Consider the following 25287-nt stretch of genomic DNA (forward strand, 5'->3'; position numbering starts at 1 on the left):
TTTCATTTTGTCTCTTTTATTTGGTAAAACGGCGTATTGATATTGAAGAGAAACAAACAGATAGACAATAAAATCTGTAAAAAGATACAAGCATTGCCTCTAACTAATATAAGAATATGCACGACTATTTCAATAACATCGAAGCAGAACTAAGTAGAAAATCTGTAGAAAATAGTTATACATTTCATGTTGTAAAGAGTGTAAACGAGGAAAGGTTATGTCTTTACACTTTTCATAGAGTATATATCTAGTTATTTTGGCTGTATAATTAGGCAATAACTGTTCAAGTTAGAATAAATTTTGCCATCTATCCAATAACTAAGTCAATGTAAACTATTGCTGCCAAGGAACAATCACCGCATTTGTAATTATTGTAACGTTGTCCATCTATCATCTTTCCGTTAACAACGTTAAACAATACAGATGTTTAAATATATGTTATACAAGTATATTGGACATTATGTCGTTGTTGATATTTTGTTGCGAGAATCTGTCCAGGGAATGTACATATTTTGTGTTTAGATATCAACATAAGCGATGAACTTTCAGTAAAATTTAAATGTTATGACTTCCGTATATTGCACTTTTGTATGTTCGTAAAACATATCACCGGGCAGTCGTGGATTACAGAACGTCTGAAATGTAATAATATCTCTACAAAACTAGAGCACATCGCACAATTCGTGGTTCGAAATCAATAGCAGCAGGGTTAATCCAGTTTAATTTAAAATAATTGAATCATTCAAATGACTGCATGCCTTGTCAAAGTTTAAATGGATTGAATAGGAATCGTGATAATCAATAGATGGCTTCAATTATGCCGAGATTTCATGAATGAATAGCAACGACTGTGTATCTAGATAACGTAGACATTTTGATATAAAATCAAATGTAAATTTAGCGCATAAATGATGTGGGATAAAAAAAACAACTTTTTACAAAATTGTATAAAAATAAGCAATTATCAATAGAGAAATTTTAGGAAATGTTGATGATTAACGCAAACAGAAAGTCATTGAACGACCTTAGGAAGTCAGATCCATTAAAGGGAGGTAAAAAGATTTATTAAAAGTAATAGAAATGTGTTCATCAAGTACCAATATCAATAAATGTAAACTGATTAAAAAATTATAGCTGTTTATATTGACAGTCTCATGTGCATATTGCATTTACGTATAGATGTTTTAAACATCAACAGGCTGACAATTTATTTAAGAGACAGTTTGAACTAAAGAGGCTACGTATCTGCGTCAAATCATATTTCCATTAACATCATTCTGCTAGAACAATATTTGCAAAAAAAAATATATTGCTGAATAAATACAGTCAGCAAAGTTAGAGCTAGTAGAAGCATAAAAGCAGAAGACTTTTATACAGTTGTATACAGTATAGTAAGTTATCTAGTTATTAGAACCAAGACCAGTATTATCGGTAAACATATTAGCAAGAACACGATTACAATTGTTAGTAGTTCGAATTGTCTTCGTACACAGAGTTTTCTCAATTTTCGTTCTTTTCTTTTCTCATTCAGTGCAACACAGTCGTCATACATAAACATTAACATTCTCCAGCGTTCCTGTAAAGCGTCTATAGCGTTTGTCACTGCACGTTCTTGTAATACCCGTTCTTGAATTTTCTCGTACGTTACCGTATCATGTCCGAATTCTGGTTCTGGTCTACCTAAACGTTTGCTAGTTCGTCTCTGGAAAGCAAAGGAATACTGGTTATAGAAAATCATTTAAAATTCAAGTCGGTATGTATTGTTCGTCCCAATCTATCGATGTTCCTACTAAACGCAAATGGTTTGATTTAAGGAGGACCAAAATTATCGATTATATAAAATTAATTTAAATGGTGTACTATGTTCGATGAAATATATTTTTTACTGAAATCTTCAAAGGTTTGTGTATATTTGTAATGTGTAGAACATACATAAGCCTTTCCAATATTGAAAATTTCTAAACAGATAAGATAAAACTATTCACAGTATTTATGACTTCAGAAAGATAACGGCCAACAAAAAATGCCTAAAAAATATTTAAAATGTTTTCAGCAAGGGTTATAGCCATTTCAATATAAAACATCTCTGATTTGAAAAACAAATCTCTAAATTATGTTACAACAATCCCTACACAGTTGGGAAAAGTGTGTAAAAGTAAAAAATAACTTTTCAAAATGTATTTCGAAATACATGGTCTTAAATTATCATCACACTAATTACAAATAACGTTACTATTGATTATTGCGTCCGATTGACATGGGCTCTAAAAATTCACATTTTTATGGTTATCGAATTTGAATGAAATTTGAACGAATTCCAGCACATTATAAAGAATTATTAGTAAAAATAAAATCTGTAAAATGATCCTTTGGAAGCATAGAATACAACCAAGCAGAATAATAGCAAACTCGGTTTGACTCAGTCTGTTCCTGAGAGGAAATGAAATATGCAACACCTCTAACGCCCCCTAGTACCGGCTTAAGCGGAACTCTATTAGACTCCATGGTCCCATAGGACCAGAAAATATAACAACAATAACGTTAAAACAAGGTCTTTATATATCATAGGATCCGCCTTCTTATCGATTTTATTAACAGTTGATCTTCTTGTAGATTTAATTTTATTATTTCATTATTATTTATAGAAATGGACGCATATGCCATATTTAGTATATATTATCATCGCCTTGAATGCATACAATACATTTCACGTGAGGCTGTTGAGCCCAGTTGAACTATGTATGTAGTATGTTACATTCTAGAAGACAAAATAAAGACATTGTTGGCAGTTGAAATACATTTGCATATTGTAACAATAAAATCTCCATATGATGTAGACACGACACCTACCCGAACAGAACGGCGTATTAACGATCCAGTGGATGCAGTCAAAGACTTTTTGACAACTTCTGCCTCTCCGGAATCCATGGAAACCGACTTTCTTATTTTTCCTACACAGTAAGCATCGGTGTTGGGTAGTTCCGGACCCTCTATAGTGACTGAATCAATAGTTGCACATCTCTGAATTGTCGGTTTTATTCGTTTGTCTGACATTTTCTCTATATTATCATATGATATATGTAAACCTTTGAAAGTATCATCCGTCCTTGTTTTAATCACTGATTTAATATCCATTTTTTTTCTCTGTAGAACGCTTTTAGCAAACCCGGTTACATTCACGCTTAATTGTTAATGAACTGTTAATGTGCTGATAAATACTTCGTTTATGTTGAAAATGCATCCAGAGGGATATATTTTATTTTCATTTTTCTAAACAATTTGAAGCACGGCTTAACAACTAGACCTTTAGAAATGGTTATGACTAGAGCTTTTTTTAGTACCGATCACCAAATGTCAAGAATAGTTCTTCACTCAACTGTGTTCGTATCCAATTTGCTGTTTTTAAAATAACAATGAATATACTGCGTGCTATCAGCAGTATATCGCACTAATTACAGGTATGTAAGTAATCTATTTCGATCATCTGTTTAGATGCTATATTTTACACTCGAAATATCTCACCGACAGAGTAAGATGATTATTTCTAAATATATTCAAAAAATGTTCAATAATTTAGTCGATGTTAACAATTGTACATTTTGCGTGCACAATTTATATACCATAATTAAGTCCACATGTTCTTGGTCGTAACTGAATACGTAAATAAAATGATTTAAATAATACTATCAATATGGAATGTCTCTAGTCATAAAATAATCCACGTTTACATATCAAATATGTTTAGAATTTTTAAACAAAGACAAATTTTGTACGATTTGTAAACAGCTACTAAATGTGCCACTTTATCGCACTACATTAATTGTTTAATGTCACGACAAACGAGGAGAACAAGTGTTTCTTAAAGCTGGAAATCATTCCTTTTTTACGTCCAGCTATTGATCTGCTTTATATCTAAATTATGAGAGCTTGCTAGTGACTCTGTCTAACCAACAAAAGAAGATTTAAAACAACATCTTACCAAAAGAGGACCAAGAATACGTATCAGCATTATAAAAAATTAGACATAAACATGTTTCATTCAAATATCAAAATACATATGATTTGAAGCTTAAGAGCATTTTTTGCAAAATATGTATGGTTATTTCCATTAACCAATGCTGTTGATGAAAAGCAATAATTTCAAGATAATGGATCGGCAATTTCCATGTTAAAACGTATTGTCGTTAAATATTTTGGCATTCTTTGGACAACTTCCTTTAACGAGGATGATATATTTAGCTATAGCCAGTTTAACATACATGCGGTTCTTGAAAATTCTATCCATAGTATATAACATAGGACACCAATTAGAATAACGCATCGTAACAAACTAATGCTTAAACATAAACAGTATATGAAAAGTAGTATAAAAAATCTATGCAACACCAGAATCTAGAAGAATGTACTAGAATAAGATTTGATAATGATGCTTCAAACTTAGAATCAACAAAAAGATCCCCAAACAAACAAAACAACAACAAAATAAAAAAAAAAAAAAAAAAAAAAAAAAAAAACACCAACAAAAACAACAACACCATAAAAGACAACAACACATATTCTATACTAAAGTAGTTGGCTGGATATTACTCATAAAATAATTATGGGGATAAGAACATTGTGCATGTGTGCAAAACAATATGTCATGCAATTTCCAATAACTGGTTTGAAACAAAATTTGGAAAAGAGGCGAAACACCAATGATCAGATTTAAATTCTTATAATTATGTCATATTTGTTACTGTTACTCTCTCATTGTCGAACTTAACAATGCATTATACAAATTACTATATGCATGTATATTCCAATGAATGTAAAGAAAATGGAATTTACATTTAGATGAATTTGTTTATTTTTGAGACAGACACTGACGGCAAACATTGATACATAACAACCAGATAGAAACAATGAGCAATAACAGAGAAAGACAACATAAATCCCAATTGATTCTGTCTGAATAGCAGGAAGACAACATGATTATAGTTTATAGTGGTATTTCGAGGTTTACGAGCGTGAGAAACAAATAGCATCATGTTAGCAGCAATAAAATAAATTTGCGAAAAAGTTGAAACACAAATATTTTTTTTTTCACAAAACCTGATTACGCTTGTAGCCTAAGTAAATCTTGAAGAAATCTGTATTTTCATTACATACTCATTTGTAGTCTCCCGTTAAGTTTAAATGGAACGTAAAACGTCAATATTTTTCCATACTGAAGTTCAAATTTCATACCGGGTGGTGACATCATTTGTGACGTCAGTTTCATGTATGCCATCGCGTATAAAAGTTGTTAAACGACGACATTTTCAGTTTTACTTAGGCTAAAGAACAAATTTATATCGTTTGTGTAATAGTTTTAAGTACTGATGCGAATGTGATAAAAAAAAAGTTATTAGATTAGCATCGAGAAATATGCATTCATTCTTTCGCGGAATAATATTGCGCTCCTAAAGTCGCGCAATATTACCACCACAGAACTCGTGCATATTTCTCGATACAAATCTAATAACCTATCACACACGGATGAAAAGACGGGATATCGGTCCCACCGTATAGATACATACAAAGCAAATGATATATTAATTATTATATATAAGATTGTATGCATGTAACGCATTACTGTATATATAATTAATAATATATAGATCTATATATAAGTTACTGAAAAAGTTGTATTCCGTTCTATAAATGTTACAAAAGAGTACGTGTGACTAGGAATGAAAATGGGCACGCTATAATGAGCATTAACCGCCCTTAAATGTGTTTAACCATAGAGAGTCTATATGTGCCCCAACATATTACTGTACCAAACTGAGCCACAAATAGTTGTAACAAGTAGATTGGAATTTGGATTTTTTTTTCGATTTACTTGTCTACTTTTCTGTCATCTGAGTGTTGGAGAAATCTGTTGCAGGAGCGATCGAAAATTGTGTTTATGTACATATCGTTGCATGTGTTAAGCTATCTTCGTTCGGAAATGCCACATCAAAGGTATATCTTCAAAGCTTTTCGGAGCAAAAAAGTGGTTTACAAAATTGTTTTTGCTGCTTCCTAACAGTTAAAGATTTAAACTAAACTGGCTTATACTTGGATTTTCATTTTTCTGATAATTTGGTGGCTAGTTGTGGCCGAAGTCACCGGAACCCCTTTGTCTTAGAAAGTTACTTCTGCTTAATTAGTATTTTTGCTCATTTTGCAGTTGCATCTTGCTGAATCACTTATTTTACTTGTTTTTCATTTCCTTATATTTTATTACGTATGTAACCTTCAAAGTATTTTGGCAATAATGTTCAGTGATATTTCTATGTTCTCCATTTTGTTATCATCAAATAACAACGGCCTACCGATGGCTATACAGTTAATGAATTGCAAAGTAGCAATGTAATGATATATTGTCGTTGTGTATTTTGCTTTTCTTATCAACTTCATTTATGCCACTTTTATGAGTTTACTAATTGCTCTCATACTACGCATATCCGATTTTGATACATTGTACAGTATGGCTAACAGTGGTGCATATGTTCGTGTATCCTTTATATAAACATACGTTATTTTTGTTTAAAATGTAATTTTACAGCCGGATTACATGTAATTAATTATATACTGTACATACGGAATTCTTTGTTTGAACATTATATTCCCTGTTCAGCTACGTTGTGTGAGCAATATATTCATGTTTTCTAGCTTCCGCGGACCTTTTACGGTTCGTATCTTCACACGATACTCTCGTCGCAGCAAAGAAAGCTTAATATTCACTTTTTAAGTGGTTATATTTGCAAACGGAACATAAAACATTCAGCTATCAAGTTAGTAGTCTAAACAAGCTGCATTGATATTGAACTTGACCTAGATTTTATCGCGAAATATCTTTTGTATAATATAATGGTTGAGAAAAGAGAAATATACTCAAGTTACTGAGTGGACACTGAAAATTTTCGGAACATTGTGTCAGTAAATGGCAATAACTCTGAAGATACTGGTCTGGACTTGCTGGTGATTGAACTTGGCCTGGATGTTTTATACGTATATAGTAAAATACATTCTATATAAAGAGTTTCAAGGAAAAACAACACTGGTTATTGGTAGGACACTCGATTTTCGCAAATCTTACTAATTATTGGGCCATAACATTTAGTCTCTTGACTGGAGCTAGATGTGATAGTGACTCATCTTCTGTGTAAGTATCGTAGAGGTCAAAGAAACAATTGTCTAGTTACTTAGAGAAAATGTCTGTCCATATTTGCTGGTCATCAAACTTCACCTTGGTTTTATAAGAACCCATTTAATAAGAGGTCTCAATTTTGACTATTCAAGCACCATATTTCTGAAGACACTGACCCAAACTGGATGGCTATTGAACTTAATTATTAAATATCTGTAAAATAACAAGTTTCAATACCTATTTAAGTTTATGACTTACATTAGACTTCAGTATCTCAAAAAACTTGTTGCAAATGTTTTAACATTAAAATGACGTTAGTTACTTCGACAGAGGTACTATGGTATTGTTTCTGGTCCTGTCTACTGGTTCACAATCTATACAATTAATACATTTAAAGTATGTGTTATACTTTTATCCAAATGAAGTCAGTTTTCGCTAATCAAAAAAGCCATATTTATCACCATGTATAAATACGTGTAATTGAAGCAATAGTACTTAGTACTTGTTAATCAATTCTACACTTTATTGTGTATTTGGTAGGGACGTGCTCCCGATACGCAATTACAATAACATTACAAGAACCTGTCAGGCTTTTCTATGATTCTCCCTAAGTCATTGTTTACCTTGCATCCTTAACATCTTAATGGTTGCATTTAGTTGGTTGACTTTTTGGTGTCTTGTTAGGCAGGGCATTAGAATTGTTTATAATTAAGGTGACAGATACTGTTCAGGGGCAGTATAAGAAATACAAAAACGCTGTACAATATTCTGATAAAATATCGATTACTGTCAAGGTAAATGGATAGAATCAAGTTATTACTGTTCATGTCTTTTTTAAATATTTTATATGTTTAATCGTATAGGATTAAGAAAGCTCATGCAACAACCAAACCTGAGTAAATTTCCAAAGCTTATATCTGCAGCAGAATTTATCGAAATCAATAGACAGATACATAAGCTTTATTGTTTAGTAAAACAAAAACAGCTGATATTGGTAAACATATTAGCAAAAACAAGAACAATGGTAATTAATCAGATCTACATACATGTATTGTATCGTTAATTAACACTATGTCTATAAAATGATCCACGTTTTTCTGAATCGCATTGAAAATATTTTATAACGAAAGCAGTTTTATACGATACGTTTATAACTGCACCGTATTCCAATTTTATTGTGGTAAATTGTTGAATGTCACCATAAATAACAAACGTAAAATTCGTGTAGTTGTTAAAGCTGGCACTCAGTCTTTTTTTACAAGTGCTTAAGGTATTAGACCCGTAATAGAGTATCTCCTTTTTGAAGAGTATTCAATTCCTATCATAAACCTACTTTGACTGCAATTTTCAGGAGGGCGTAGGTTCAAGCCCCACTGGAACCAAAATTCTTTTCCTTATTTTCCTTTTTTCTAGTAAGTTTTGACTTCTTTTAAGACTTATTGTTGATTTATTGTACAAAAGTGGAAAAATTTCATTTGATAACCGATGTATTGTTGTTCAAAGCGAATTTACATTTGAAACAGAAGGGGTAAAGTTAGACATCTTTAAAGATACTGAGATACATACGGTAAAAGTTCTCTATTTTGCCTTCAATCTTTAGATTACATTTTGTGGAAGAAATATAGGTAGGTTTTACTTTTGCCCCAAGGTTATTTTTGAATGAAGTGAGCAAAATTCAAAACAGACCCGCAGGAATCGACCTTAATTTTCCCATTGTTTGAGTTAGAAGTCTGTCTCATTAAATCCGTTTACTTGATGTACCCTGGAAAAAAATGATACTGATAGTTTTATTTTGTGTTTTATAATTGTTTACCGATAGTTTGGTGTTTCTTTTATCAAAATTAATGATATAATGAATTACTTGCAAACGTTTTGGACATTGGCCATCACTTTGAAATTTGTCTCTACACTGTCTTACTTGTTTTCAGAATGGTTTATAGCTAGGGGTAAAATGAATTGATTCGGTTTTATGGCATTTATTTCTGTTAAAGGGATATAACTAATATATTGATAGTCCTTTTCTTGTATTAAGGTAGTTCTGCGCGTTTGATAAACCGGAAGTGATGGCGTAACGTTATTTATCCGGAAAACGTAGAATAAAGTCTGGATTCGGTGTACGGAAATGAAAATCATTTTATGAATCAATGACAACCTGTAAGTAAATTTATTAAAATGACACTGTTACTATATTTCTAAAGTCAAAATAAGATATTAAAACATATGACACGTTAAATTATTCAAAATAATGTCTCAAAATTAGCGTGGAATATTCGGTGCACTTTATTCATGGTTAAATATCTCAAAAAATAAGCAAACGGACCTATACATTTTATTTCATCACATTATACACCATGTTTATTTATAACTGTGAGAAGTTTCATCAAAATGTACATTGTAGAAAAATTTCTATTCGCGAAAATGTTATGAAAGCTATGATTTTCCAACAGACTGCCATTATGAAAATTGCGTGAGGCCCAAATTTTTCAAATCAGTCAAGCAAAAAATCAAGCACACGACCCTATCCTTTTTATTTGCCAATTGTTCTAGGTACATTCTAAAGTTTTGAAAAATCGTAGTTTAATCAAATTCTACATTGTAGAAAAAAAATCGATCCAAACGTGCAGAACTACCTTAATGCTGTGTTCAACAGAGCAATGAGGTTTTATTTGGGTGTTGGTAAATACACACACACACCAAATGCAGCTGTCATTGGAGACATGGGCTGGCTCCCTACTGAAGAAGTGAGACAATGGAAATCGGTATGTATGTATTGGTCACGCTTATCAAATCGACTGAACAGACGAATTGCACTCTGGGCTGATGAAAATGCAGGTAGAACTTGTTTTACTGCGTAAAACAGAAACTTCTTTCATTGGACCTTGGTGTTTATTGTACCATTAGTGTTAGTATTTCTAAATATAGTATTTGTAAGCAAGTAGAGAATGTGTCAATGCATCAGTTTATTCGAGGCTGGTTTGGTCCAAATCAACAGTAATGTTAGCAGTTGCGGTTAGGGCGGTCATACAGCTCATTGAAATCTGAATTTTGCACTGAAAGTTATTGCAAGGTATTATTACCACCACAACACTGAGCGGCATTAATTGCATTCAGATGTGGGGTTGCTCCTATCAGAAGTGAAACTGGTAGATAAGAACATCTTGCGTTGGAAGACCGTTTATGCCCATTCTGCAATATCATAGAAAGCGAGTCTCATGTACTTTTAAAATGCAAAATGTATGATGATTATCGTTCTTTTTTATTTGAAAGAGCCATTGAAAAGGATCATTATGTTATGCTTATGAATATGTCAAACAAACTCAGATTTATACTCTGTGAACTTTCGATGTTAAAAGTTACAGCCAAAACCTGTCACTGTATTTTACAAATACGAAATATGTGTTTATGTGAATACCGGTACGTTTTAATAGTCATTGCATAAGCTTCACATACGGTATAAGGCTAATATATCACACAAATAGCTTTAGTTTTAGGTTACATCTATTTTCACTATAGTTTTTCTTCATAAAGATGAAACAGGATAGGCATTGATATTTCTTGTTTTTCGGTATATATAGTACTAGTCGAGTATTTTTATTTTTATATATCATGCAATTAAAATTTACCATACATACTCTACCCTTCACACACATCAGACACTACACAAACAACAAATCACACACCAGTACGCATACACAACTAGCAACATTTTTTTTACATAACTGATTTTACATACTCCTGGTAATATTGTGTTTAAAGGTGATGTACAGTTGTTAGTTAAAAGTCTCTTTGTAACTCTTGTAAGAATGGCCGTTTACATGTTTTATTTGTGTATTGTATGCTGTTATATTTTATGTTTTGTGTGTGTGTGTGGGGGGGGGGGGGGTTTAACGTCTTTTATGTTTTGTAAATGGATGCGACTAATAAAATAATAACTCTGGACTGATGTGTGTATTTAGGACAGTTCAAAATGGAAGCTATGTCTCATTTTCTTTATCTAGAGAAAAAACGCAAAACGTAAAAGAAAAAAAAAACATACTTTTTTCTGCACGTTCTTAAAATTAAGAATGTTGTTATCTTCTGTCAAATTTCCACTTTTCAGAATTCTTGCTATGCGAGAACTGGTTTAAGATGAGCAAAGGTTGTGCAAAAGGGAGTCAGGTCCACAGAATATGCATACTTTGCTTATTCCAAGGATATTTTGAATTGAAAAAATATGTATTATAAATTATAACTTATTAGCAAACCAGTCCATCTTTAATGATTTGCAGCCCAGGCATGTTTTCATGGCTTTAATCCGTTTAGTTTAGAAAAAAAAGAGTCTATATAACTTTTGCATCCTTATCTACAAACTGAGTTGATTTGTTTTTCCATGCTCATTTTAGAGTCTAGAAAAGTACAAAGATTCCTTACACATTTAGATGGTTTAATGTTCTCTTCTCCAATTTTCACAGAAACAGTTTCAGTATGTTTTTCGTTTCTTTGAGAGGTAAATACAATGACTTCAGTTTCATCGACATTGGTTTACAACATGTTGCTGTTCATCCAAGATACAAATTTCGACGAGACAGTTTTCAACACAGAGTAAAGCGTCCTTCTGAGAGACCGGATTAGTTGGTTTGAAAGATAAGTACAACTGTCCATCGTCGACATAAAAACTGGTGATTTAGTCCATGTTTCTTATATATTGTACCAACTGGTTTAGAGTACATTGTGAAAAATTTTGGTCCGTTCTCTGACCCCTGTGGGACACTGTATATCATTTGCACTGGTTTTGACAATTTACTATCTATATATCTTTTGATAGCGGCCGCTAAGATATGAAGTTATCCATTCGAGAGGTTTCCCTGCAATACCAAAATGGTCGTAGAGGCTGTGCAATAGTGTCCTATGGTCGATGGTATCGAAAGCAGCTGATAGGTCAAGCATCACTACATTGTTACATCATTTTGGTCAAGGGAGTTGAGAATGTCATTTTGAACTTTCAGTAATGCAATTTCAGTGGAGTGAAATTTTCTGTATGTAGACTGGTGTTCTTCGTGGAGACTGTTTAAATACAAGTGTTTTTTCCAAACGAGCATCGACTACCTTTTCAAGTATTTTAGACACGTACGGTAAATAAGAGACAGGTCTATAATTCTTCAAAACATTTGCATCTAGATCTGACTTTTTGATGAGTGGTCTGATTAACGAACTTTTAAAGGATTTCGGTACATATGCTTTCTCCAATGAATAATTGATTATTTTAGTGAGAAATGTTACCAGTTCTTTATTAGTAGCATTATTTCAAAAGCCATGTCGGAATTGAACCTAGCTCACACGATTTACTTGCAGATTTTAAAATAACCTTTTTCACTTCATCCTGTGAGACTGGAGTAAATTCAACAAGTTTATTTGCGTGTTCGGAATTTCCTCGGTGGTAACTGCACCGATTTGTATTTCTGTTTCTGACCTAATCTTATTTCTTATTCTATTAATTTCATCGATGAAGTCGCTGAAATTTTGAGCTAGTTCTTTGAATGAGGAAGATGTTGGCAGGGCGACCTCCTCGTCTCTACCAAGAGGATTCTTTGTCACTTTGAATAAAGTTTTTTGATCGTGTCTCCACAGGACTCTGTCTTTTCAGAATAGAAATTAACACGTCTTTGTTTCAACAATTTATTCACAGAAGCACAATGATTTCTGTATATCCCATGATCTACTGTCAGATTTGTTTTTCTCCATTTGCGTTCAAGTTTTCGTTTCAAATGTTTGGCATTGTGTAGTTCTTCACTTTTCTATGGAGATGTTGGACTAGGCACTTTTGTTTTTGTAAGCAAAGGGGCGTACTGGTCAACGAGTGATATCAAACTGTTGTTTAATGATTCCACGTGCTCGTCAACATCAGAAATTAACGTATTCGTGCCGAGAATCTCCAAAGATTTTATTTTGTTTCTGAATGACTCAATGTCGATGGATCTCAACTTTCGAAAGGTCACAGTTTTCCTTATTGGAGCAGGTTTTCCTGCTCGAACATGAAATATGACTGCGAAATGGTCACGTGATATCTTCCAATCAGAAGCAGATAGTCCTGGGTCAGTAACTTCTATATTTGATACAATATTTTCAGTGTTTCTTGTGATAAGCACATCCAAAGTGTGTCCTGCAACATGTGTTGGTCCTCGAACATGTTGTTCCATACCAAGTGTTTCTAGACAACTGTTGAACTTGGAAGCATCACGATCTGTAGGTATGTCTAGATGGAAGTCACCAACAATAACTATTGGCTTGTCAATGGTTGTGTATTTTGAAAGAAACAGGGGCCATTCATGCTGAAGGAAGTCATTAGTACTGAAACCGTTCTTTTGTGATGGTGGTGGTCTGTATACTTCTGAAAGACGCAAGGAGTTCTTATTTGTAGCAATATTACAATCAGTGTGCCCAAATGTTGAGAAGTGTCCGTCACCGGAAGATGTCAGCATTGTAAATACTATACTGGCCTTACAAATAATAGCGACTCCACCTCCGCGTATTTTCCGGGGACGAGGTACTTGCTACATGAGATACCCGTCAGGAACAAGCTCACTGCTGCATGTATTTTCCACGGTGTTATTAACCCATGTCTCTGTGATGGCAACAACGTCAAAATCATTTGAAAGGATTAAATCACAAAGGGGTTGTTTTGTTTTTCACAGATCTTGTGTTTATAGAACATACTTTAAAGGTTTTCTGACCTTTTGTTATGTTAAGAGATTCACATTTTATCTTTGTAATATTATTAATATTATGTGTATTATTGTTCCTTTTTTGAGAAGGGTCTTGTTTGAATCACACCGGGAATTTCGTGTGGTAAAGTTTGCAAATTACAATGTATTTTTATTCACTCCTTAATTGTTATCCCATGTCCTCACATGATTTTGACCACCGCTCTTTCCTCTTTTTGTATGTTTGAATGCGTAACTGCTTGTTCTATGACAATAGGATTGTGTCGACTACCCTGGGCAATCACCGATTTTCCAATATTATATAAAGTTGATCTTTCATATTTATTCCACATTGATATGTGTTGACTCATCATTGCTGTAGGTAAAATGCACATGTATAAAATGTCCTAATATATACCACTTTTGCTTTTAAAATTCAGATTTCTCAAAAAGCACACAAAGAATCCTAGTAGTAAACACAAAAACACAATCCAAGCTATTTTCTGCTCACATCTGCCAAATTTCAACATTTCACATAAAACAGAAGCACTTGGAAACAATCAAAACTTAGGAGCTCAGAAATATGCAGCCTACACCTGGCGCAATACCTGTACAATATTTCTATAGCTACTCTGGAAGCTGTATTCGGAGCACGTATTCGCATTTATCTTGCCTCCTATAAGTTTCTTGCATTTCTATTGGTCAATAGACGTCACGTGGAGACAGGATATATTCCATATCCTGCTAGTATATTTCAGATATGAATTTTGATAAAAACAAAATGGCTGCCACGCTGCTGGCGTAATTGAATCATGTCAGATTATTTATTAGCTCCAGCGATAGTATCGTTTCCAAGAGTAAATTTAGTGTTTTTTTGCCGATTTCATTCTACTTATGTTGAGGCTCATGAAGTTTGACAAAAGTTAGCCGTAATTTAAGCGGAATAACTCTTTATGGGATACACGGACGTAGTTAAATCATCGTAAAACAAAGGAACTGACATATTTGTTACTCAACAGTTTGTGGTAGGTGTTACAAATTGACAAACGGGCCTTATTTTATCTGTATTGTAATTGCAGGTACTGGATCATCTTTTTGTAAATTTTTGAGTTATTGAGGTAAATGTTAGATTTCACGCATGAAATACCTCTAAGGTTTTTCTGTATTTCATAACTTAAATTTCCATGTAAATTTTGTGAAATTCGGTTCAGTAATAAGAAAGTTGATATTTTATAAACTTCAGTAATTTATGTTTTTATCCCCAAAACCACTATAATGGGCCTCAAATTGTCAATTTAAATCCGCGCCAAAGTAGTTAGATTCCCCGGCTATATCGTGAATCCCGTGGAAATACAAATAGTCAAGAGTTTATGCATAGGCCGTGAATCCCATGCAATTTAGTATTTGGCGGGACATTACCCTTTAAATAGACTGGACTTGATATGCCTTGCGCACACCACCTTCCGACATTATAGACGAATCTATGTCTGATTAATTTTCTTGCTAGAAATTTATGCTCGATCGAGGTAAGAAATTTATTTGTTAGATTTTTGTATGATTTTGCATTACGTTTTTATTTGGTAAATTTTTGTGCATTCTACAGAATTCTGTAACATTTACTTTTCGGCATATGATTTTTAGCTAGTTTCGGTATGTTAGGATAATTTATTAAATTTTTCAGACTTTTGTAAATTATTTCGAAAGAGGAGTCTAAACGTTTCGTTTATATAAGATGTAAGATTTATACTGAAACTTTTAACATGATGTTTGTAAAGCACTGTTTCAAAAACATATGTCAAACATTTTGTTAATTATGAAACGCCATTACTGCATTGTATGGTTATGTATAAATCTATATGGCAATTAAGTCTATTACCATGTATGTAATATATTATTGTAATTTGTAATTGTGTGCCAGTCTATAGCACATCTAATTAATGTCCGTTGTAGTGTATGGTATTAGATATTATATGGATGCCAACTATCATATAACGTTTGATTTACATTGAATTTTGTTAATTTGTAGTTGTAAATAATGGCTGCAGTTTATCATTTCCATTACTATATTTTTCATCATATACTTTTCATATCTTTTTCATACTTTAACTTTAGTCTTTTAAGTAAGTAATTTTTGTAATAATGGAAGTAATTAGTGACGTATTTTAATAACGTGACGTATGAACTTAGTAGCACATATTTTTTGTATAAGTAGCACGTATTATTTATGGGAGCCTACGGAGGTATGGTGTACCCAAAGGAGCAGTTTTATGCCCTGACTTATTTGTTTTGCTATGGTGCTTACCATATGTTATATATTTTAGCTTCTTCCGCCAGACGATTTTACCTGGTGATGTCATAACCCGGAAGTACAATGCCCGAGGTTCACTTGTCTTCACTCGCCTGGATGTGATTTTTCCCAGCGCAGAGCTTTCGTCCCATGGTTGTGCCGTAAACCGCAAAGGCGCTGATTTTTGTTATCCTCTGAAGTTAGCTCAGGGATGCAATCACCTACCACCATAGGGAGCCAATCCGGAATCAGCGTATTCACGGGTTAAAGGGACTTTATTTCAAGATACGTTTTGATATTGTTTGTGCTACTTAAAGTTCGCAATTAAATTAAAGAACTGTGACACGTCACCTTCGAATGGAACTGTAAGAACTTTTGTATCCGGAGATACTGAACTTTGATTTTTTTCTTTCTTATAATCAGTTTTTTTTTCATATCATCTATGCATTGTTAATAATCATCTTATGTAAATAAATTTGTAAATATTGTAAAGGGTGTTGATTTGTTTTGATGGTTACTGTCGCCGGTACGGCCTTTCCTGTCACAGTAGGATCGTTTAATCTACGTGCAAGATAAATTATTTAACAGGAAACGGGGTGAAAGCCGAAGTATCAAGACATTTGTGACATCGTGAAATCTGGTGACTTTCGAAGGGATGGAACAAGAAGATTTTTTTAGTGTTTCTGATCTAAACCAGTTCATAACTTGTGTAAATGAGCTTTTGTGTTTTGTGATTAAACCAAAACACAGGTCATTGTGCATTTTATGGCTGGTTTAAATCAACTATAAACAAAACATGACCAAACGAATGATTGTAGGATTCCAGTCTGCACTGTAAGTAGCTTTGTTAATTTATAAAATGTGTTGATTATATCATGTAAGTAAAGGGTAGTCGGCAAGATAAAATCGTTACACAGCTTGTTGGTGACAGGATACTGGATATACGCTGTCTCGAAAATCCATATCAGGCGAGAGCTTTTCCTCGACAGCTGTAAAATAATGAAAGATTATTTTATTGTTTATAAACCTGCTACACACCTGTCAAGTTGATATATTGTTGGTGCATTTATGTAATTGTTTATTATATCAAACCCACACGTTTTATACGTCAAGTTGTCAGACTGATGTTAGATAACTGCTTATATATTGATGTTTAGATATTTCGGTTGATCAGAAGGGTCTAGAAGAGACCAGGTGCATGAGACCTAGGAAATGGGTCTCGTAGATATTAAGATTAAGTTAGGCTTTAGATATGACATTTGTTAAGACTTAAGAAGTTACAAAATAAATCATGAAAGTTATGTACGAAATATTCCACTGTGCAAATAAACATCAAAAACGTTCAGACTCGTGTTTGTGTTGTGCTATGTGACACAGCGTATATCTCGTATCCTGTCACCAACAAGCAGTGTAAGTAATAATAGCCCCCCTTGCTACACGAAACACCTGCACCTCTGTTCCGCATATAGCTCCCCGGTCTCATTATGCAATATAGACCACGTAGTTGCTAGTTCGTTTAAGATACTGAAATTAATTTGAAGTACAGAATAGTTTAGTCCTGTATTCTACTTCAGTAATGTGTGTTAAGTCGGCTCTGGGCTGAATATCGGCATTCACATTAATATAGTCGAGCTGCAAAATGCCAAGCTCGGCCACCGACATTTTATTTTATATATTTGAACAAAAAGAACAGAGAGCTTGAATGCTGAGCTCGGCAATCGCTTTTTAATCTTCCATAGCAATAAATGAATGACATGCTAGAAATCAGGGATTGTCTAAACCTCGGGGTGGGGTTGGGAGGGGTGTCATGCTCAATGTGTCACGAAATTGTCTCTGAGACATATTATATTCGTATTTACAGAGAATGGCAGACTGCTTAGACAATTTACATGTCATTCCTGTGCAAACACACCACACAGTCAGGTTGTTTCTGTAGGGGCTTCCACACATACAAAAAGAAAATAGAACTTTGTCGATAAGATACGGATGTTTCCACTTTGCCGCTTTTTCACAATACAAAAGCATTGATATTTTTCTTCTTTGAGACTACACGAAATTTGTGTCACAATATTTCACATATGATGATTTAAATCTAATGTAAGGTTCGTGACTCAACAACAATCAATACATCTGTACAGTTTTTAGACTTTGGGGAAATTACTTTATTTCACTAAGGGCTGTAATTCTGCTGCAGTTTTTGGCTAATACAAAAACAAAATAGTCAATATACCAAATTAACACTTGTTACATATTCGTACGCTCAGTGTCTTACCCATTCGTACGTACGGAAGGAGACGAGTAAGTCTGTATGCCTTCCCCGCTTCCCCAAAATCATAATTGAGCCGCTCCATGAGAAAACCAAAATAGTGGGTTTGCGACCAGCATGGAACCAGACAAGCCTGCGCATCCGCGCAGTCTGGTCAGGATCCATGCTGTTCGCTTTCAAAGCCTGTTGCAATTAGAGAAACTGTTAGCGAACAGCATGGATCCTGACCGGACTGCGCGGATATCATTTTAATTTATGTATAGGGAGTCGCATTCGGGTTTGGTCATGCTTGAGTACGTATACAGCTCCTCTATAGCAAGGAACTATATACGAAATCGTTCTCCGGATAAAACTCTCTCCCTAGTGAGCTATATTCGAAAAGAGCCGTAAAGGGTGTGACAGAACTTTTTAACCGACTAAATGCACAAACAAGTCAGTCTGATCAAAGGGAGTTTACATTCACCAAAAACGAGGAGGAACTTTAAGTCACGTACATGTAAATGTATATTGTATAGTTAAATTTCGGCATTGTCTAAAAGCCGAAGTCATAACACTTTGTAATACTTAAATTGCATGTGGAAACTTAAAATACCGGTACACACGTAATAGCAGAATCAGCTGATTACTTCACACAGTGATGTCATATGCGCCATATTACCGGCAAGGTAAACATAGATGCAGATCGGAGGGTGGTGTGTTCCCAGACGTTTTTACAAGTAAGTTTGAACGTATTTTCCTTTGCAAACGTGCAGACATATGAAGTAAAGGATGTGCATGTATTCTAATTACTATTTGCGTATATTGTGTAATAGAGTTAAGTTAATTCTTAGGTGCGCCATATTACAGGCAACAGGGCTATAAAGGTCAAAATATATTTCGATAAAGGTCAGATCCTATTTAGATGAAAGGAAAAATCATACTGTTTCTTAAATGACATCAATATATGATGTTTAGTGGAAAAAGTTAATTTGTGATATTCTTATTTATCGATTAGGAAGTTTCCTGACAAGCAATTGCATTAGCGTTACAGCATATTGTCTGGCCATTTTACGCTATATTAGTTACGCTTATATAGCAGTCCCTCTAATCCTACTTGTGTAGGTGTCTGTAAACTTAACATCTGAATTACCGCAATTTTTGGTTACCTCCTCGGCAGCTCAGTTCACAAATTAATTGTTTCTTAGTTCTAGACTGATCAAGCTGTTATCCAATATTTCATAATCGCGCTGCTTGAAAAGCATTTCTTTAATGATGTTGAAATACTTCATAATGTCAGACCCATTCAGCGGAGGAAATGGAAAAAAAAAACTAACAAAACTGCGCAACATGTTTGTTTGATATCCATACAAAACATAAAACAGATAGAAATAAATTATCTCATTTCCATATACTATCTATATAATACAAGAAAAACCATAACATATTGGTAAACATATTAACACAAATAGGAACACAACAATAATTAAGTCGAATTGCCGCTGTATACAAAGTGTTCTTAATTTTCGTTCTATTCTCTGCTCATTCCGTTCAACACAGTCATCATATTTAAAGGTTATCATGCTCCAGCGTTTCTTTAAAGCATCTATGGCGTTCGTTACTGCATGTTCTTTTAGAACCCGTTCTCGGATCTTTTCGTACGCTTCGCTATCATGTCCGAAATTCGGTTCCAGTTTGCCTGAACGCTTGATAGTGCGTCTCTGCAATGTAAATGTAAAAGAACATTGTTTATAAACAATTGTTTGAATAAGAAGTAACATTTGAGCCGCGCCATGAGAAAACCAACATAGTGCGTTTGTGACCAGCATGGATCCAGACCAGCCTGCGCATCCGCGCAGTCTGGTCGGGTTCCATGCTGTTCGCTTAAAAGCCTATTGTAATAAGAGAAACTGTTACCGATGCGCGGGCTGGTCTTGATCCATGCTGGTCGCAAACGCACTATGTTGGTTTTCGCATGGCGCGGCTCATTTGTGTTTTATACAGGCACTTACATACTTGGTACACATCAACATAAATTACTGACTGCATTCAACTGAAACTGAAACTGAAACTGGTTTATTTGCTTAAACGCCTATTTCTACATTTAAAACATATTCAATGGCGTTTTACAATACAAGTTGAAATAAAATATTAAATATAAAATATTTTAAATAAGATTAATTAAAACGAATAAAAATAGCAATTATTAATTTAAAGTCAATGATAATACTATATTTTAAAATATTACTAACATACAATTATCACAGACAAACATTAAATTTCTATCACTGTCACCAGCATCACTGTTTAAAACTCAGTCAAAACTTAGAATAATGCAAAGTAGTCTCTGAAGAAATGCGTTTTCAACTTTTTCCTAAAGCAGTCAATTGAAGAACTTTGTCTGATGTTCAACGGCAAATTGTTCCACAACTTTGGCCCTATAGTACTAAAGCTTTTATCACTAAAAGTTTTTCGCTTGTTGAAAGGGACGATGTAACAGTCAACTGATGACTCCGAGGATCTGAGGGAGCGCTGGGGGATTTTCGGTGTTAAGAGTTCAATCAAATATGCAGGCGCATTTCCAACATGGCAATTGAACATGTACGTCAAGATCTTAAAGTTTATTCTGGCTTTGATCGGCAGCCAGTGCAAATCGTAGAGTGCCTGCTTAGAACTGTCTCTTCTTCTACGATTCAGAACTAACTTCGCACACATATTTTGAATGCGTTGCAGTTTTGCGATGTCACAATCAGAAATACCGTATAAAATAACATTACAGTAGTCTAAATGCGAAATAACCAGCGATAGCACTAAGGTTTCAGTTGCATCCTGAGTCAGATATTTGCGAATGTTTTTGATTCGGCAAAATTCAACATTGCCGTTCTACACTTTATTTTTATATGCTCTTTGAAAGTTAAAGTTTCGTCCAAATAGGCCCCCAAATATCTGATGTTACTCTGTCTCTTGATTTTATCACCACAAATATCTATCTCGTGAATGTTTAACTTATTCAACTGAGGGGCACTTTCAAAGGCAATATGTTCAGTTTTTGAGGAATTCATTTTTAGTTTGTTACTGTTCATCCACTCATTTGAATCTGTAGCAAACTCCTCTAGTTCACCAATGGATTTAGCCTCGATGGATGGTTCGGGCTTAAAACGTGTGCTTGCGGTGTGGTCGTCGGCAAAGCCAAAGACGGAAATGGACGGGGGAACAATGTCAAAAATCGTTCCTGCGTACATGAGATAGAGCCACGGCACTAAACAGCTTCCCTGGGGGACACTACACGTAAGCTCACGTGCTGATGACACTGTTTGATTCACATTCACGCGGCAGCTCCGTGGCCTCAGATATGAGTTCAACCAGTCCAATGCAACACCAGAGACACCATACTGACATTTCAAAACGTCCAAAAGAATATCGTGATCTACCGTATCAAAAGCTGCACTAAGGTCTAATGCTATTAATGCAGTCACTTCTTGATGTTCCATAGCGTCCAAGATGTCATTGATAAGTCTCAATAAAGCCGATTCGCACGAATGATGTTGCCTGTATGCGGACTGATTTTTCGGAAGGAGATTATGTTCATTTACATGTTTATTAAGTAAATACAGTGCTGCTTTCTCTATCAATTTGGACAAGAATGATAAGTTGCTCACTGGCCTATAGTTTGAGAATATAAGTTCGAGACCAGCTTTCTTTAACAGAGGTCTAACTATTGCCTGTTTCCACTGCACTGGGAAGACTCCTTGAGTCAATGAAAGATTCACTAGTCTAGTTATAATTGGGAGAAGCTCGTTTAAATATGACTTCAACACTTTTGTTGGAATAACATCAATTTCACACGACTTTGTTTGTAACTGGTTAATGAGTTTTCTAACTTCATCCTCACTAAGTTCATCAAATTTTCCAAATTCCGGCACATTTCTAATTGATGGTTTATAGTTTTCAAAATCTTTTAAGCTGTCCCGTATTTTCTGAATCTTTTCCATGAAAAAGTCAGCAAATTTGTCAGCTAGCGTATTTTCATTTTCAACAACAGGCATTGGATTCTCCGACTTGCCGCCGGTGAGATCTGTCACAAATTTGTAAAGTTTTTTGGAATCGCCTTTGTATTCGAGCACTCTTTGGCTAAGAGTTCTCTGTTTTTCTAGTTTCAGTTCATGGTGATATTTATTAAGAGCAGTCTTGAAAATTTCATAGTCCTGTGGATTTTGGTACCTCCTCCACAAACGTTCGGATTTGCGCAGAATTTGTTTTAAGTGGCGGATATCCTCATTAAACCACGGTTTCGGATTTCGACAAATAATAGTTTTCTCTTTTAAAGGAGCGTGCTTGTCAATGATATTTTTCATTTCATCTTGGAAAATGTCAACATATGTCCCAATTGAATCACTTTCAATTTTCAAATCAGCAAGGTCACTAGCAAAATCTGAGTCATTTATGTCATTAAAGTTCCGGTAAGTAATAGACTTGCTGATGATGTTTTCCTTTTTCACTTTTGTAATGACTTTTACTACACGATGGTCGGATAAGAAAGGACCGGGTTCACATGAGATAAGTTCAACACAATTTGCGACCTCTGTGATCACTAGATCAAGACTCTGACCAAACACTTGTGTTGGGAAATGTAGTACATGTTGTTGCAACCCCATAGCACATAAACAACTGTTGAATTCAGAAATAGTGTTGGTGTCGTCATGTATATGTAGATTGAAATCTCCCATGATCATGAGACTGGGGTACTTGGAAATAACGTCTTCAAGAAATTCGAAAAAGTCTTTCACAAACTGCGTAGGTGTCTCCAAAGCTGGGGGTCTATAAATGCCTACACAATTAATGGTAATGTTTTTAAAGACCATTTGCCATACTCCGTACTCAAAACTTTCGGTGGTGCCAGATACAATTTGCGCATTTGAACACTACTTTTACAAGTCAGAGCAATACCGCCACCCGTTTTGTTTCTACGATTCGCAACACTGAGTCTATAACCATCTTGATTTAAATCTGATGTTTCGAATTGGGATTGTTTTTCATCGGAATACCAGGTTTCCGTCAAAAGTGCAAAGTCAATGTTCTCGTCACGAAGCAATTGTCCGACTAGCACATCCTTTTTGACTACTGAATGACAGTTCAATGTTAGACAGGTGACATTCTCTGTATAGTTACTGAGTGTGTTTGATCGTTTTGGATATACAAGATTTGACACATTTACACCATATTGTTTCCTTTGTATTTTGTGACTTGTGTGTATTGCAGCTCCTGATCGGTAACTTCTAAAGTTTAATATCCCCAGACCTTTTAATCTTGCCAATAATTGTTGGTCAGGTAAAATCCATTGTCTGGGTATTGATCTATATTTCATTAGTTCACTTGCACTATAGGTTTTAACCAGGCCCTTAGGATAATCCATTATGTGATAATCCATTGTGTGCACAGAGATGGTGTTCACCCAGTTATGATAAAATCCTTTGTTAAAATCCAATTGTTTTGGACACAAATACTCCAAAAATGCAATTAGTAATCCAAAAACGAATGATATATTCATAAATGTCATATATTCATGTAACTCCAGAACAAAAATGAAGTTTCTACATAGTCATTTAATCACATAAAATCCCATTTATTTAGAGAGACACAATTTAGCAGCCTTTGACATTTGGCGCTCAAAAACATTCCAACTGATGATGTTGTTCCCATGCTCTGGATTTAACATTATGATGACTGCATTGTATCACATCATGTTTGCCTGAGCCCAAAATTTTCTTCCTTTTTATCTGTTTTGTCTAAATGATATGTAGAGTGACATAATGGTAGCATGTTTTTTTTTCTTTAATGACGGTTAGTTTGACTCGGTTCAAATACTATTATCAAAAGTAACAAATTAGAACATTTCCATGTTGTTCTTCATTTCTATTCATAGAGCATAATATACTATATGGTACGTTACGGGTATACCACTGCATTTGTATAAGTTATTTTAATTACGATTATAACATTACGAATTCTACGAGAAAATATGACGAAATTTCATGCATGTGGAGGATTTTGGCGTTCACACACCTCACGAATGGAGACTATATAACCTTGATTCATATAATACATGAATGGATATCTGTGTATGAATGTATATCAATATAGTTTGTAATTGTTAAATTGGTTACATATAACAACATGTGCCAAGTTGTGGTATTTTACTGACATGTTTAAAGAACGTATAGAAGTTTTTAGCTTTCACTTAAATCACGCCACTGTTTACCTGTGTTTTTTTCTAAATAGAACGTTTTATATTTCAAATTACACATTAGTAATATATTCCTTCATAAAGACTGAACAGCTTATAATGCTTCTTGTGTTTATTGCTTATTGTTTAAATCCTTAATTAAATGTTTTTGTAATTTGTACATCTATGAAGAAATTGCTGATCCGTTCTCTCCAAATCTGATTTCGGGTGATAATAGGTCTTTTAAAACCATTTTCTAGCAATACACAGTTGTTTCGTTCTTTTTCTTTTCAGTTTTTTATACAGTTCTTTTTGTTATAGCAGGTTTTAGACCCATGAGTCAAGATCAACAAATCCAGTATAGCTTTAATCACGACCTGCTTGAGTCGTCTTTCTTCTTACAGCTTTTATATATTATGTTCTTACTGTTTTCATCATGTTGTAATAGTCAATTCAAAAGCTCTTCAGAGCTTATGTTATAATATTGCTTTCTTGCCGACTTTAGACAAAACTTATCTTACCAACTATTTGTCTTTACACAAACGTTATACATGTGTACTAGCAAATAACTCTGCCATAGATTGCGCGTGCGAAATCGAATTGATTAAATTCATTTTTTTGCTCCTTGTCACGTAGTTGGTATTATTACTATCTTGAAGTAAGTTAAACACTTTTAGTTTGATACCTTGTTAGCCT

General features: G+C 34.2%; 1 protein-coding gene across 1 annotated transcript; it reads right to left on the bottom strand.

The window, feature by feature from the left end:
* Nucleotides 1-3958, bottom strand: LOC128547576 (uncharacterized). Its single transcript, XM_053520584.1, has 2 exons — nt 2851-3958; nt 1-1702 (listed from the first exon to the last, which is right to left on the bottom strand). The coding sequence occupies exons 1-2, from the start codon at nt 3133-3135 to the stop codon at nt 1397-1399; spliced, it is 591 nt and encodes a 196-aa protein (XP_053376559.1). The 5' UTR covers nt 3136-3958; the 3' UTR covers nt 1-1396.
* Between the last annotated feature and the right edge of the window lie 21329 nt (nt 3959-25287).

Source organism: Mercenaria mercenaria, chromosome 1, assembly GCF_021730395.1.
Source record: "Mercenaria mercenaria strain notata chromosome 1, MADL_Memer_1, whole genome shotgun sequence".
NCBI classification, from domain to species: domain Eukaryota; kingdom Metazoa; phylum Mollusca; class Bivalvia; order Venerida; family Veneridae; genus Mercenaria; species Mercenaria mercenaria.

Coding starts and splice junctions, on each gene's coding strand:
- LOC128547576 (XM_053520584.1), bottom strand. CDS start 3,135: ATGGATATTAAATCAGTGATTAAAACAAGGACGGATGATACTTTCAAA. Junction 1,703..2,850: donor TAATACGCCGTTCTGTTCGG/GTAGGTGTCGTG, acceptor TTTGCTTTCCAG/AGACGAACTAGCAAACGTTT.